At 42.8% G+C, this 16,150-nt stretch overlaps 1 protein-coding gene across 1 annotated transcript in view; it reads right to left on the bottom strand.

Annotated features, from left to right (window-relative positions):
- LOC124721708 overlaps nucleotides 1-8,769 on the bottom strand; it is a 1,090,650-nt gene extending 1,081,881 nt beyond the window's left edge. Inside the window, exon 1 of the mRNA XM_047246794.1 lies at nucleotides 8,655-8,769. Within this exon, the coding sequence (XP_047102750.1) occupies nucleotides 8,655-8,715 (61 nt within the window). The 5' untranslated portion in view covers nucleotides 8,716-8,769. The remainder of the gene's footprint in view (nucleotides 1-8,654) is intronic.
- Between the last annotated feature and the right edge of the window lie 7,381 nt (nucleotides 8,770-16,150).

Genomic DNA, 16,150 nt, shown 5'->3' with positions numbered 1-16,150 from the left:
AAGACGCTTTCATGCTGCCAGACACGCTATCCTTAATTCAGGATTGCAGAGAAAACTTAAGATCAGTAATACACTTTCAAAGATAAATTCTTAATTGTTTAGCCATTGCGTCAGCAGCTGCATTACAGGTATTTTAAATTCGTCTTTGCAACTTCATATATGAATTTTTTAGTAATTTCAAAAATGGAATTGAAACACCTTTAATAAAGAACGATTGCTTTAAATTATAAAGAAACCTAAAAATCTCTGTGTGAGACATGTTACGTAGTCCCACAAAAGCTAGTTACAGCTTATGCATACGGAGTATTCGATAGAGGTTTTTGTTCTTCCAACAATAACGACTCGCTATACACGTGTAAACAGGAGGGTTTCACTAGACACTATTTTTTTAAAAAAAGTCCAGATATCTCGTTTAATGAACTGTTAGCATTGCTTCCCTACCCGTCGGCGAGCAAGAGGAGAAGAGTGTTGCCACTTTCGGAATACGTAGGGCCACAAGCAGGACAGCGAGGAAGGCAGATCGCTTAAACGAGCTGTTTACGAAATCCGACGCCGGACGTCCGCCATTGTATGTTCTTGTCCCTAAGTGGCAGCTTCCATGGCACACAAAAAACGTTAGTCAGCTTCCTCCCTTAGCTCTGTCAGTCACAACGCTGGTGTCAATGTGTCGCTATATTTCGCACTGGCTGCACGTTCTGCACCAAACCTGCAGTTTCCATCTTTCCTTCCCTTGCACTGTAAAATGTCTGTTTTTCTGCTGTACTCTCACTTACTTTGATCCTATAACTGAACAGATAAATGTTCTAGGGGACGTCTTGTGTTTATGTTACAGGGAAATAAGTGGCCGAATCCAGAGATGAATGATATCTTTCACATTCTCTCTCTACTAACTACTCGTCATTTCCTAAGCTTTAATAAACAATAAACCCGTAACTACGCTATCCCATCAACATAGATCATGGATCATGAGTTGAAAATTACTTACAAACGTTGGGAAACTTTTTTAAAAGTTATTCCGAATACACAAAATTATATCTAAGAAATAAATACACCGATATATAATCAGCTCTTCAAACTGTAAATAGGAATGATTTCCTAGAGTGAGGCTCTAAATTAATACTGACAGCACTTTAGACATTGCATAAATAATCACGTTAACAATTATACCAGGATATACCGGACGAATTATTCATATTTATAATAGGAAATCATGATACATAGCTCAAGAGTTTATTATCGTTCTCCTCTAGATTCTACTACAGTTTGACTGAGATTTGAAATGCTCTAATTTTACAACTGTTTTTTTAAGAATATGCACTTATTTTACCTGACAATACTAGTATCTTCAAGACTTCTTACGTCTAATCGGGTTTCCTGAGTGAGAAACATTACAGTTGGTATAGTACATGAGCAAGATATAATAGTAATCATTGTATTAATAATAATAATAACAATAATAATAATAACAATAATGATGTTACGTGTAGCAAAGAATGTGTGGAATTTAAGAGGTGTCAGTCTTAGCAACATTAAATGATTTCCTCATTACGTTCTTATCAAATATAGGGAGTGACAGCTAACTGAAACGTATGGCAGGAACGTCTGAGAGCAGAAGAAATAAATGCGGAGAAGAAGTTGAATTGTTAGAAGGACAGTGAGAAGTAATGGGGTAAGATTAGCAGAGGACATGGAAAGAAGAAAAGCGAAATAGGAAGTACGAGAGAAACGTAGATAGATTACAATGAAACTGCGATACTAATTTCCCGTCGGAAAGGAGGAAAACAGCTGAAATATGCGATAGTACTTTAATGTTCTCTTGAATGGAAAGTCGTTTTGGATAAGACGCAGTCGTATGTTCGAAATGGAGAAGAAGACGGAGAAAAATTTAGTTTAATGCAAAGGTACGCCATAATGCTGGACTATTAGATCTAGTGTATGAGTTCTTTAAAAGAAGTTATGCCTCATCGCTGCTGTATATGTATCGCACCGAATGTTAACAAACTACGACTTAAGCGTGAGAGTGTTATTTGAAAGCAGGTAATCAGAAACAGACATCGTATCCACATGCTGCAAAGCCTGTTATTATAAGGCACTCGTGGTTTCGGAATGCTAACCGGAAGCAATAATTTTTCAACTCATCGCGATACTAAACATATTTGAAAGCGAACAGAAACTTGACAAGTTAATCCGATTGACAGATTAACTTTTCTATAATATTAACTTGTCAAATTTATGTGCGCTTCTGTACGTGTTTAGTTTCACAATGAGATAAAAAACTGTTGGTTCCAATCTAGTATATTAGAACCACGATTAATATATATTAATACTCTATGAAAAATCTGGATATGACTTCTATTTCTGATTACTTCGTTTCAAATAACACTCTCACGTTGGTCATTATCGTGAATAGACGTTTCGTAAGTGATGCCAATAGGATACTATACAATTAGATACGCACCTACTTATGACGTTTTACAAGTTATTATAAATTGAACAGACGAACAAATCGTAAATATTTTCCAGCTTTCCAGTGATGCATCCGACACGGTTGTGTAGAGGCTACTCGTATTTAGAGCTTAGTTTAAACACATATTATATGCGACAGTGTTTTGTCATCGGAAAATAACTTTAATCGGGGATATATGCTGTAGAGACCAGAATATCTGACGAGGCATCCGCAGATTGCGATGTGTCACATGAAGTAAAGTGAAGGCGGAACATATATCGAACGTTACACGCTAAAATGCAGACGGAGATACAAAGCTAATTGTTCTTTCCAGATTGTGAGGACCTTCATCTGCCTTTGAGTATGAAATCGAAAAGTAATATCCCAGGGAAGTAACGGTCTTGTGAGTAACGAGCTTACCCAGTACTAGCGTAGGTTTTCAGATCTAATGCAGTGTCCCATGTATCGCACGCTAAGCAGCATTCCTCGGCGCCGCTCGCCGCTGCGACATCCTCGTGAATATTTGAGTGCAGAGAGAAGACTTCTGAGAGCTGTAATAGCGACCATCGGCCGCAGTTGTGGCGGAGCCGTCTCAAGTCTACGCTTCGCTTCGACCCTTCCGTGAGGTGCAACGCAGCACTGAAAACCTCGTGAGCGTGGTCCATGCAAGGAGAAGTTATTACCATAAACTACAAAAACATTTTCGATCTTGTTTTCTAAATTCCACGATATCTCTGTACAGTTTATCAGTATTAGATATGTGAATTTTGGTGATGAAAACGGTTCCCAGTAAAGTATTTTCATGTGTGAAGTTTGGCATTGTGAAACTGAAGAGAAAGCGATGTCTGTACAGTGCTTCCTTTTTATAGGTCTACTTCGCTACGATTACTACTGGACGACCGGTTTCAGTTGCCTTATGTGGACCTCTTTAAATCATACAACAGTTACTGTAGCAACTTATCATAGTTGTGCGACGACAACTTGCCATGCCAGCACTCACGCAGACAATTATGATTAGGTAATGCTGCTGTAGCTAGTACATGGTCTGAAGATCACCGAATTAATCGACTGAAAACGGTCACTCTGAATAATGATAAAGATTCAGAAATATTAAACAGTTTGATGTCGTTCGATATACTTACTCGTCCTTCTTTTCAGCCCATAATTAAGTATGTGTAACGTTCATCACTTATTTATGGCTTCTCTATTCGTAAATGAGTATGGATGAAGTGAAATTTAGTCACGAGGCAGCCATATCTCAAATGAATGGGGCAATAAAACAGTCTGCAGTATGCAATTCATCAACGTAACTGCAGTGGTGTTCTTTGTGTCGCTGAAAATCCACGGAGCTTTTTCCACGTATGACATACAAATCTCGGTCTTAAAGGACAGAGTAATACCAAGATTTGTACCGTTTTTGGGATTATTTCGAGAAACAAGACGTTGGACTCGAATATCAGCAGGTCTTTTGCCGTTTCTGACGATATGAGCTTCCTTGTCAATTAAATTCGTTTGTTTCACAGGAAGGTAACTGTTGGAGTTTAACCTCTCTAATTTTGGTGGTAGTTACAAACTTGTTATTGGTCCGTTGGATGAGAAAAGAAGACTGATGCGGCTGCGACGTTTCCGGGGAACCCTGACATTAATTTAGTTTGGAATGTTACAAAATACCTTAGTAAGGACAGTCGGATGATGGTCTAAATCTCTAGAATAGGAACAAAATATATCCAACACCACACCACTTCGCTCGATCTTACAAAGAGAGACGAGTAAAACTGAGTCACGCATTTAAATGAAATCTCTCAAAGAAAAGTGAATAGAAATCGACATTTGTTTCCATTTTTTGTACAAATTAATTGTTTTAAAGAAACAAACAATTTATTTGTCACAATCACTCTAGCCAACTGTCTTGCAAATTGGTGGGTTGTCACAGCCCCGCTTTACGCGTCCAGAATTTCTTCCCAACTTTTATGGATCTTTTTCTCTTCTTACGTACAGTACACAATTCAGAACTGTAAATAGCTATATTCGTTTAAAAGGGGAGGGGGTGACCTGTAGTATGGCTCGTGTCGTTCTTTTGCTGCATTATGTTTCTGATGTCCCACCAGGGTATTTTCCAAAACCAGCCTTCTTGTGCTTGCGAAATGCAGGTTTATTACTATTAAATTGACAAAATGTAATAAATATTAACTTATAACGAGATAAGAATTAGTATTTTGTGAATAACCTCAAATTATTACACCTCAGACGAATAAAACTATAATATCACGAAAAGAATATAATTTTAAATAAAACATCTTTCCTCAAAATGGAGATGCAAGCTTGATCTTGTGACCACAAATATGCAGTACGATGCCTTTCTCATTCACCAAACGGAATGACCCGTTAACTGCTTTCTGCCATTACAACTTACTAGAAACAAAAATTCTTCTATGTCCATTGTCTACAAAATCAGTTAATGACAAGCTGCAAATCAAAATAATAAACATATTTGGGAAATATCATCCAAGCCCGCGAGTCCGCATTCTCGGCGTGAGCATAATCTGTCAGTTATTTGGTCGTGTGGTGATTTTAACATACATCAGGACTGAAGACTTCGGTTTCGCTTACGGTGCTCCTACAATCACGACTCCAATTCAAGGTTGTTGAAGTCGTCTCATGTGATAGCTGCAGGAAGACTCTCGTGATCTCTTCGTGGATTATCTGTCTGTAAATCTAACGGACTTCTGCAGTGTAGTACTGCAATAACAATCGTGGACGCGTTATTTCGTTACCTTGCGATGAAAGAGTGACGTGTCTGTTTTACATTAAGCTAAGCACAGTGCTCTGCCTAACAAACAGGAAAATCTACAGCAGTCCTAATATGTGATACTACAAGAAGTGACAGCGTTTTATTGTGAAATCCATTCTTCCTCGGATGAAGTGCCTGTATGGAGTGTAATATAAATTTCCTACATCATAAGTTGTCCTTGAAGTAGAGTATAATTGTAACATATCGGAATGTTATAGTGACTTTACAGACTGGTTTTAACGTGACTTAAGAGATCTTGCTTGGGCCTCGTTAGGAAATTATTCTGGGATATTTCGTATCTGATGCAGAGATATGTTTCTTCAGTTTCTTTTCAGAATTGGTAGTTGTAAAAACAGAAAAAGTTTTATTTTTATAAAACAACCACAATATAGATAACACACTTTTCATTGTAATGACTGGCATAGTGAGAATTAGATGATCTTAAACTGTAAGATACGTTGAGAATACTTAGAATCCATAAATTTACAGTAAAGCGGATTTGTGTCTTTATGTGAATAAATGCGACCTGGATCTATAATTTTATAAAGAATTTACAGTTTACGTCACGTATTTTTAATTTAATAACCATCTGTTACCAGTGACAACTGCCATACTTTCCATTTTTCTTAGTTATTCAAATGGCCTAATTAACGGGAAACAGGTCATTACGATAAAAAGAACCACGAAATGTTCGCTGTGACTTATTCATAACAAATTCTCTACTGCCTCCTCTTCAAGCTTCATTTACATTGTCTTCACAAACTCTCCATTGATTTTTGCGTGGGGAAAAGCGACAAATTTTCCGCACACCATCTAAATTAGTACGAGAGCATCTGTTTGCCTGATACTGGTGCAGACGTCAAGGGAAGCAAGCATCAGAGGCGCGTGACGATCGTCGGCTGACAAAGAGGACGACCAGAATCAAAGCGGGGGCGAGCCTATGCGCTGCTGCTTCTGCCGCGGGCACAGCCCGATACGCGGCAAGCGCCGCGCCGAACTCTAAAAGCGCGCCGATTATACGCGACAACAATTGCCTTCCAGAAACAATCCGCGGCGTATTCTTTGCGCGGTAATTGGACTTCGGACGTTGGCAGAAATAAAACAGATAACCGGTAGCCTCCCAGGAGAGGCGCCGACGGCGTTGCCAATCACTCCCCTACACGGGACTAAGAGCTCAATTTCGGATTTGCTCTTTCTGCTCAGACAGTTCGACTTTGCTACACAGCTCTACTAACTCTGATGTTTCGTTCTGTACTTCTCTGTAACATCGGCACAAATTTACAGGAATATTTTTATAGCTCTTTTGTCAATGACCTTTCCACAGCAGTATACGTCAGTGAGCAGCAGTGGTACATGTGTATCACGTCAATGCTCTCTATAAGTTGTCTCCATACCACGCAAAAGAAGTCTCAGTTTAAAAGAACCACTCTTAAGTCACAGCAAGGAAATACCGCTTTACGTCTTCTTGGTGCCGATTAAACATCAAGCGAACTGGCCGCAGTGGCATTATCTAGTAAATATAGAGTAGAATAATTTTTTTCTTAAACCCTTATATTCAGTTAAGATCAGCGGAAGTGGCAATTGTTGTAGGATTTATTACTAACGAATATCCCACACCATATCACTTGTTCTCTCATATCTTTTGTAAAGTCCGTACCTTTGAGCGCAGTATTTTGCTACAAGATCGCTCGTTGCGATGACTCTCCAATGGACCAAATCGATTATATAAAACAGTATGTTTCCATATGGAGTGAATACGTGATAACTCCGTAACAGAGAACGATAAATCATCTCGGCGCCATCGCAGTTAATGGTATACAATGGACTCAGATTCAAAAGATCACGGTCAAGATTTACGCTAGTTCATCCACTACCCACGTGTTGGTCATCACTCGTTTCCCAAGCTCACATAAGGTTAATGCTGCGACCATCGTTTTCCAACTGAACTAGTGTTTTGTCTACAATGACCTCAGTATCGACGAGATGTTTAGGCCACGTCATTTTCCAAATCCCCTTACGTTTCCAAATTCAAGCGATACAAGAAGTGTTAGAATCTAATAAAAATATCGGAAAGATTTCTCAGTTTCCTATGTAATTTGTGTAACTCTAATTGCTCGGCGTCTCTGTATAATATCATTTCCTTTCCATAATATTTACACGACCTGTTCCGCTATACAACTACGGATACGGCGTCCATTGTTACATTTACTGTTCTACAGATCTGTGTAAACAGGTAATTTAGAGGGGTAGTACGTGACCTTCTTTCCGCCTAGTGAGGACGTATTTTCCTAGTTTATTGAGATGCATACAAATTCACTACGTTTTCCAGCATCCTTCCACGCTCTTCACTAGAGGCGGTGTAGACTAGCTATTCAGGGGTTAGAGGGCAACTGTCAATCGTGGCAGCGAATTTTACGGAAGGAGGCGAAACTTTTTTGGCAGCTCGGCGGCGAGTGGGCGGGCCGGCAAAGACGCAGCGACGACGTTCGTCTTGGCGGCGAGCGGCGCGCGTCGGCGCAGAGGGTGAGGTCGGGCATGCGCCCGGCCCGCCACGAGACGCCGCCGCCTTCCGACGCTCACGCCCATCTGCCGCTCCCAGGCCCCGGCGCAAAAAGCGCCAAAAGCTAATCGCCCCCAGTGTACGTGCTTTACCGTGCCATTTACATGCAATGCTATCTCCACCAACTCCCAAATGCGGAGACTAGATGGCAAGAAATGTCGCTACCGGAGTATCACCTATCGAGACACTCGAATGACAATTCTGTGCCACTAATTGAACGAAATTTATATCTACAAGTTAAACATACGTATTATCGTGGTGATACCCAGGTTTTTAAGCGAATATTAATCGTCATAATTCCTTCTGTTATCGTATATTGTTAGAAATTAATCTCGACAGATTGGCTTCCGTCGCGCAGGATAGGGTTTACTACAGTCGTCGCTACATTCCCTCAGAATATTATCTTGCGAGAAACGACGGGCAACGGTTTTTTCATCCGTCATTTTCGCGTCTTTCCGAAAGATGCAGCGCCGTCCACACTACATTTGAAATTCGAGTCCTGTACCAGCTGAAACGGTCCTACGACGTTTACATAGATACAAAGGAACTGGGCTTAGCAGCCACTACTCGGCGCGGTAATTGGGTAATTTGGAGCTGTCTTGCGGGCGAAAGGAGAGGCGACGCTTCCACACCGTTCCGACGCCAGGGGAAAGCGACGTCGCAAGTTCCCTAAACTGCCGCTCGCAAAGGTTAAAGGGCGCCACTGGCAAATCGCCCGCCCCGTCGCCGAGATCACATGCTCGGTCGGCCCATTCTTCACACATCGTTTTCTTCGAAAATTGAAAAAGCGTCTCTGGGGACAAATTGCCATGTGGACTTGTGTACATTCGGTGTTTGGGCCCGAGTCGGCTACTCACCGACGAGGGCGGCGACGGCAGCGGCTGCGGCGAGGAAGCGGGCGACGCGCGGGCCTGCCATGTGTGGGAGGTGAGGTGTCGGGAGTCGGGACGCGGCTAGAACATTGCGTGCGAGATCCGCACAGGCGCGCGGCCGGGCTGCAACTGTCGCGCCCTGCGCGCCGCCCCGCCCCGGCCGGCCGGCGGTCCGGCCCAGCGAGGCCGCTGTGCGCATGCGCACTGCCTCCGCGCGCGCCGCGCCGCACCGCGCCTCCCCGCGCCGCGCAGCGCAACTAACTTTCATTTCCAAATACACTCCCGCCGCTGCCGCTGCCGCTGCCGCCGCCGCCGCCGCCACTGGGGCTAATGCTGTCTCCCGTCTCCCGTCTCCCAGTGGAGCCCACCCTCTTTCTTCGCGCACGTCCCCTCTTCTCGCCGCCACCCGCACCGATAATTGGCGGGAAGACGGCACTTGGCGGGGTCCGGCCACGTCACTGCAGTCTTCTTCCGCGGTTCACCACAGAGTGCCAGCCGCGTCGGCCCGCTTCTCCACTTCTCGCCTCACTACTGCGCCACCTCCCGCGATCGTAATCGCTTGTCGGCAAATCCCGTTCAACTTATTTGACTGTTATCTAACTCACTTCGATGCTCAGTTCCACAGACTGAATGTAGATTTTCAGAACCTTCTAATTTTTCGTGCGGGCTAACCGTCACGGAATGGGCTTGTTACGATCTTCGTACGATACGTTTCCCTAGAAATGTGATAGTCAGAACATGAACATCCTATGCTTCATCATATGACTTCTTCTTTATGCTTTCATCCATAGTGTGAAACACGTTCTTCTCCTTCCAGACAAGGTACCAAGTGGCGTTCTAAAGAATCATAGTATGTCTCCTAAGAAATACGCTACAACGTGGTCAATGAGGAGACTTGATTCCTCCCATCAAGATATTTTTCTGTCATTGCTTCTTAATATTACGATTTTTGACACAAAATTAATGTAGGGCCTACTATGAGTTCAGCATGTGATAACTATATTGAATTTTGCCTTTAGTCTCTTTCAAATATTTAATTTATCAGGAAATCACTTTTGATAGTAGCCTCCACAAATATAGATGCTCTGGGCATTGTCGTTTAATGCTTCCTGCGCCTGAGTGACCTCACAAGATGCCAACAAGCTCACCTCCCACGGCACCGTTCTCAATTGAAGGCCAATAGCAACGGCACCCACACTCCTGGCCAAAGATGTAACGCTGCTCTGTCATGGTCCCCAAATGCCTCCTTCACCCTGAGAGACTAAAATCGCCAGAGCTTTCTACGTATTTCATTCTCTCCTGTTATTTCGTGATATGACTCAATGCTCACCCGCTAATATATAAAGAAAAGAAGGAAGAGAAGTCTGACCATTCTTGATTCGCTAAGTTATATATATTCAGCTGTTAGTCCTTTTTGGCACTTGGGCTACGTAAAATTATGTTTTGGAATGAATGCTTCGCACTCAATCTGTTTTGAAGACTGACAGCATTTTCACAGTATTACCACTGAACCGAAGTCTGCGACATTTGAACATTGAATCTCACACGCTCTCAAACTGTTACTCCTAAGTATTAGTATGAGTTGACTGATGCCAACACAGGCACTTACATATTTTACTCTTACTAGAGTAGATTTTTACGTCACATGAAGCGGACAATCTTAGGTACCTAAATATCTTTACACAACTTCGAAATCTTGTCGCAAAATATCCGTACGTTTTTCAGACAGTACGTCGCTATACGTAACTTCATAATCTCCAAAAAGACTGAGGTTACTATTAATATTGTGTGACATGTCATAAATGTACAACACGAATAACAGGTGTGCCAACACATTTCCCTGGTGCTGAGCTGTACTTACTTCTACTTCGATACCACAATGGGCCGTCCAGAGTGGCCGAGCGGTTCTAGGTGCTTCAGTCTGGAACCGCGCGACCGCTACGGTCGCAGGTTCGAATCCTGCCTCGGGAATGGATGTGTGTGATGTCTTTAGGTTAGTTAGGTGTAAGTAGTTCTAAGTTCTAGGGGACTGGCGACCTCAAATGATAAGTCCAAACGCTGAAATGTGTGTGAAATCTTATGGGACTTAACTGCTAAGGTCATCAGTCCCTAAGCTTACACACTACTTAACCTAAATTATCCTAAGGACAAACACACACACCCATGCCCGAGGGAGAGCTCAAACCTCCGCCGGGATCAGCCGCACAGTGTTAATTCCCCTAGTGCTCAGAGCCATTTAATACCACAATGAGTCTCGCACACAGTTATATCTGTCAATGTCGTGCAGCCATTTACGCTCAGTTCCAAGTCTTTGTATGGGTTCTGCGTCAATTCTCCAGCTGAAGAGGAAAAAAAGATACGATTACTAAATAATGTCTTGGTTAACTAATTAAGTGTGGCAGAGTGTAAATTAATCACAAAATAACGATACTTCCTGAAGCTGTTAAGAGATATAGTTTCGTACACTGGGTCCTCACTCACCTGCTGTAGTAACAGGGTTGCAGAATTAAGCTGTGGTACGGACCTACAAGTACCTCGTATCATTCGTCTTCATTAATTTGCCAATTTTGTTTCTGCTTCTCACAGTTAGTTGAAATCTCTCGCAGCAATTTCAAGTCTTTTCCATCATAAAGATATTGCTACTGTATCTTGAGATCTTCCTCCCACCTATGAGAAATTATTTCATGTTTGTAAGTAATGCATTCCGTTTGTTGAAATTTAATAGTCAACTGGCAGTCCCTGCACCAACCGCATATGCTCAGCAGCTTAATCGGCACTACCGTGACATTTTCTGACATTGAAACATCCGTATGAACTACAGCAACACCTGTGATGAACATCCACTGGATGATGTACACTTACTGCTGGAGGTAACGGATGTGTAACACATCCTAAGACTGCTTTCACATATTACGATTTATTCTCGTTGAGCTCTAAGATATTATGGAATCTCACATTACTAATTACAAATGAAAATTAAATAACGTGCACTACATGACAGGGCAGAAGTGCATCCAAACCCTTCTGAAAGTTAACGAATACGACAGCAACCTGAGCGCTGTTATGTAGTTTTCTGTATTCGATGGACGAAGAGAGAGAGTTGAATTTCACAGTATTGCCATCGCTGATCCCATGTTTACTCAGAAGGAAGAAATTTTCAATCTCTAAATGAATACGAAATATATTCCATAATTCCGCTACTGATGGACAAAACTAAAAATAGTTCTGTAATTATGAATAGTTTCCGAAACGATGATCCGATTCGACATGAAGTTATAACACACCCGTAACGCACAGTATGCGTCTCTGAGAGACCAGTCCATCTTGTGTCGTGCTGGGAGGCCAGAATATTGTACTATAAGCTCCATATTCACTGCCTGACGAAAGTTAAGCAGTCTGCGGTAGCCTTCTCGTTTCCCACGCCCGGGTTCCCGGGTTCGATTCCCGGTGGGGTCAGGGATTTTCTCTGCCTCGTGATGACTGGGTGTTGTGTGATGTCGTTAGTTTTAAGTAGTTTTAAGTTCTAGGGGACTGATGACCATAGATGTTATGTCCCATAGTGCTCAGAGCCAGTTAAGTAGTCAGAAAAGAAAGAAGAAACGAACGTAATGCCGTTCAAGCACTGACTGACACACAGCGCAGCTAACATTCTGCGGTAAGATAAGTAGACTCCTAATTAGGTAAAGAATCACACAGCTGTTTCACCCTCACAGGAAAATTAAGGAAACTTTGCGACCTGTAAACATAATCTCAGCTTGACAGTGCCAAGCATTTAAAATCATTCCCACAATTGTGGCACGATTTACGTGGGTCATTGTCCACAAACTGACGCAGACCGCTATTTTTAAAATCACCGTCACTGGACATAGAGGAATTTTGATAAAGCAGCGATGTTTTTCTGTTTTCATTGCCAGTTCATTACTCCTCGAACTATTTGGGTAAGATGTGGGTGGTTGGGATGGGCGGGGGTTGCCGTCAGCGGTACATTAAACCTCTCTTCAGCCGCAGGCCAAGTGGAAACTAACTGAGACGAAAATAAACACTAACATAAGGGTGAGTTTAAAAAAATTTTAAGGTAAAATAAAATGGTAGTTTTTATAGACCGGGCGGTCAGAAACTGCATAAAAAGCTTGTAATTGTGTTACAGGGTGTACTGTGTTGAGAAATAATTGTTAAGAAAGCATTGAATATGTTTCTCTGTTTGCGAATTAATTAGCACTGAAGATAGCTAATCAGACAGTTGCACCCGCATGTTCAAGTGGCCCGTCAGAGACGGTATCGACAAACCTGTAGATCTTTTTGCTTTCTAAAAGTGCAAAGAGAGCGATACAAATATTTGGAATCAGACAGTAGTAAATATCGAACCCGAGCCAAGGCTGAGCAGTCTCGAGCGCTACCATCTACGATATGTAAACAACTGACACTAACTTAAACGGGTGCTTAAACTTGTGCGCGCAATAGCCTGATTGGAAAACTTCATAGCTAACTAATTCGGAAACGACGCAGTGTTTGGAATTCTTTCTTAATGATTATTTCTCAGCACAACCTACCCTGTAACACCCATGCAAGCTTCCGAGACTCCTTCTGACGAACTCGTGTAGAAGACAGGACTTCCTTCACCTTTAGTTAAAACAGCAATAACAAAAGGTAAAAACAAAACACGATATTTAAAACATTTAAATGTTGATGCAAGACACTGATGTCAAAAAGAAGCACCTCACTGTCGCCAAAATTGAAGGACTACCCCTGGGATAAGTGGTCTGTAGCTGAAGGGAAAAGATTGTTAAGGAGGGTAGAAGGTGTTGTTATAATGACAGAGGAATAATGCGTAATATCACTGAGTTGAGAGTTGCTCGTGGGATACAAGAACTGGTTGGGGGGTGGGAGGGGGGGAAATAGAGTGTGTACAAGTGAGGCTTGAACATGAAAGGAAAAGGGGACGGGGTAAGAAGGGGAGAAGGAGTAAGAAGGGGGTAGAGAAATATGGGAGGAAAGGGGAGGGAAGCCTGATGAGAAGGAATGGATGAGGTGGATTTAAAGTTGGTAGGATGGGTAACAGACAGGTTGGAGTTCATGATCAGGGAGCGGGAGACGGTTGAAATTTCTTTTGGAGAGTATGTGTAGGTGTAAGGGTGGAGGTATGTGTCGGTAGTGGCGTACGAGAATAGGGAGGTAGAGGGGCAACTGTAGGATTATTCGAGTCGAGTCGGTCGGATGGTGGGCGATTAGAGAGGAAGGATGCAGTATGGCGGACATATTTGACTGGAAGTGTGTAAGGCTGGAGTTTTGAAAAAGAGCTTACAATGCCATACGGTCGTAGGCCTTCTTTAGGTCGAGGGAGACGAAAATAGCGGATTTACGGGTGTTGAGCTGTTGGGATAGGAGGTGGATGAGGTGCGGGAGCTGGTCATCAGTAGAGAAGGTGTGACGGAAGCCACAGTGGCTAACGGGAAGTCGTTGGAATCCTTTCCAATGCTAAGAGGAGTTTATGGGATGTGTAGCATTGAGTCTCGTGCATGTCTGGCGCCAATCCCGGCGTTCTTAAGCATTGAGTAAATTCCTCATATATCTCTGTATTTGCCGGTGAGTGTGATTGTATCCTGGTCAAGACTCCTTAGGAAGCAACAGTATAAGTGATGGCTTTGCAGAGAGAGTGTGGCACGAAGAGGATATATCGCAGTGGTAAGGAAATGCGTGGGTATAATATCCGACGAGGTCTGCAGCAGGAATCCCTGGGGGATATCGTCAGGTTGCTCGAAGATTATGGGATAGCTTCCTGTCTTCGAAAGGATTTTCGGAAGGCTTTACAGGTGGCGCGGGAGTAATCATAGGTAATTTTGGACGGAGATTTGGGTAGGGTGCATGAAGATGAGGTATGATGTAAGAGATGGTGAGGGAAATTCAAGCTTCGAAGCCAGGCATTATCATTACAGGATGTTTCTCTACAGCGCATACTTTCTTGCTTATGTATGTAGTTGAGCGAGAAACTTAGTTCACATTAAAAGAAGCACAAGGTCCGAAGGACATGGATGATAAAGGCAATTGTTTGTGGGCTTGTTGTGTAATATAGACTGCTATTCGCCAGAAATCCTTAATTACAATAGCCAGCAATTTGAATCTCTCTCCTTCCCATGACGAGTCTAGTGTCACTTCACCCGTAAGCGACCACCATCCCCTACTCGAATTTCTATGCGCTCTAGCCTTTTTTATGCAGTACATACATACGCAGTTTTATTTCCCAGCAGAGTGATTGTTATGTTATAGTATGTTCTCCCCTTATTCGTCATGTAAGAGTGAAGTACTTGTGGAGTGATTGAAGCACAGCGAAATGGAACAGTTCGTGGCAGAGATCGGAATAGTGTTGTCATTGTGACCGTCGATGTTGCCTACTTAATGCGGGATCATGTCTACATGTTTCCTTGTTAAATGTGCATACTGTTCCATATTACTGCGTTTTAATGACTTCCATGAATCTCTGCATTTGCATTTCGAAGACGAATAAAGGAAGAACATTTGACAAAACGGCAACACCTGTTGTGGGAAATATTATTCTATAACCACTGCATCTTTTAACAAATATTGTTTCTAGCGACATCTAGCTCTTGACCGAATAGTAGATGATTTTCCGTTCTTGTAAATAGTGTGGTCTGTTAAACGGCATTGTTCCTACAGCGACTTACGCATCTGTAGTCTTTAGATCACGAAACCTTAAACCATGTGTTGTAGGCAAATGCAGAGTTTCAGAGATAGATAACCTCGATATGTACCACAAAGGGCACATCTCGAGAATAAAATAATTTTTATCGGTTTCAGCTGATCTTCTTACCTTGTGAGCAGTAGTATGTTCCACGTGAGATGTTCAGATACTGACGAAAAGATGAGTAATGAGAAGATTAAGGCAAGCGGATGGGTAATTTGGTTGCGCAACTTAGCGGCCAGCCTAGCCATGCCTGGAATTAGCTCAGGGAGGCGAGCTCTGCGTGCTGGTCTTTAACGCCTGCCCCAGCCGACACTCCATTCAGGACTCGCGCCACCTCCTCATAATCTGTGTTAACTACGAAACCTGAAACGGAACTGCGAACCCCTGCTAATTAGTCGATTAACCCAGGTCGATCCGAATCCCGGACTGCAGGCATTTTGACGCGAAACAGTTCCTGCGGGATCTTTCCGCTACAGTCTGGCTGCACTGTTCACTAGCAGGGTGATGGCGTGTCCCTCCGTTTTTCTCCCCTCGGTTCCGCTTCAATTAGATTGTTCGCTATCTCTCTTCCCCCAAGTGCGTGCTCCGGCCGCTAGCTTTTGCTGCTACCTCGCTTTCATCTTCCCGCCGCCGCTTCTCACAAATCGCAACATACCATTTACGTTTCCTACAATATCGCAGGGTACACTACTACTGTCAGCAGTATGTTTAAAATACATTCATACGACAAATAAGGAAGAAAAGTGAGAGGTAAAGCAGCATGGTAATGGCAACGGGTGTA

This window comes from Schistocerca piceifrons, chromosome X (genome assembly GCF_021461385.2).
Source record: "Schistocerca piceifrons isolate TAMUIC-IGC-003096 chromosome X, iqSchPice1.1, whole genome shotgun sequence".
Classification (NCBI taxonomy): Eukaryota; Metazoa; Arthropoda; class Insecta; order Orthoptera; family Acrididae; genus Schistocerca; species Schistocerca piceifrons.
Note: the sequence above shows the minus strand (reverse complement) of the source record. Positions and strands in the feature narration are given on the sequence as shown.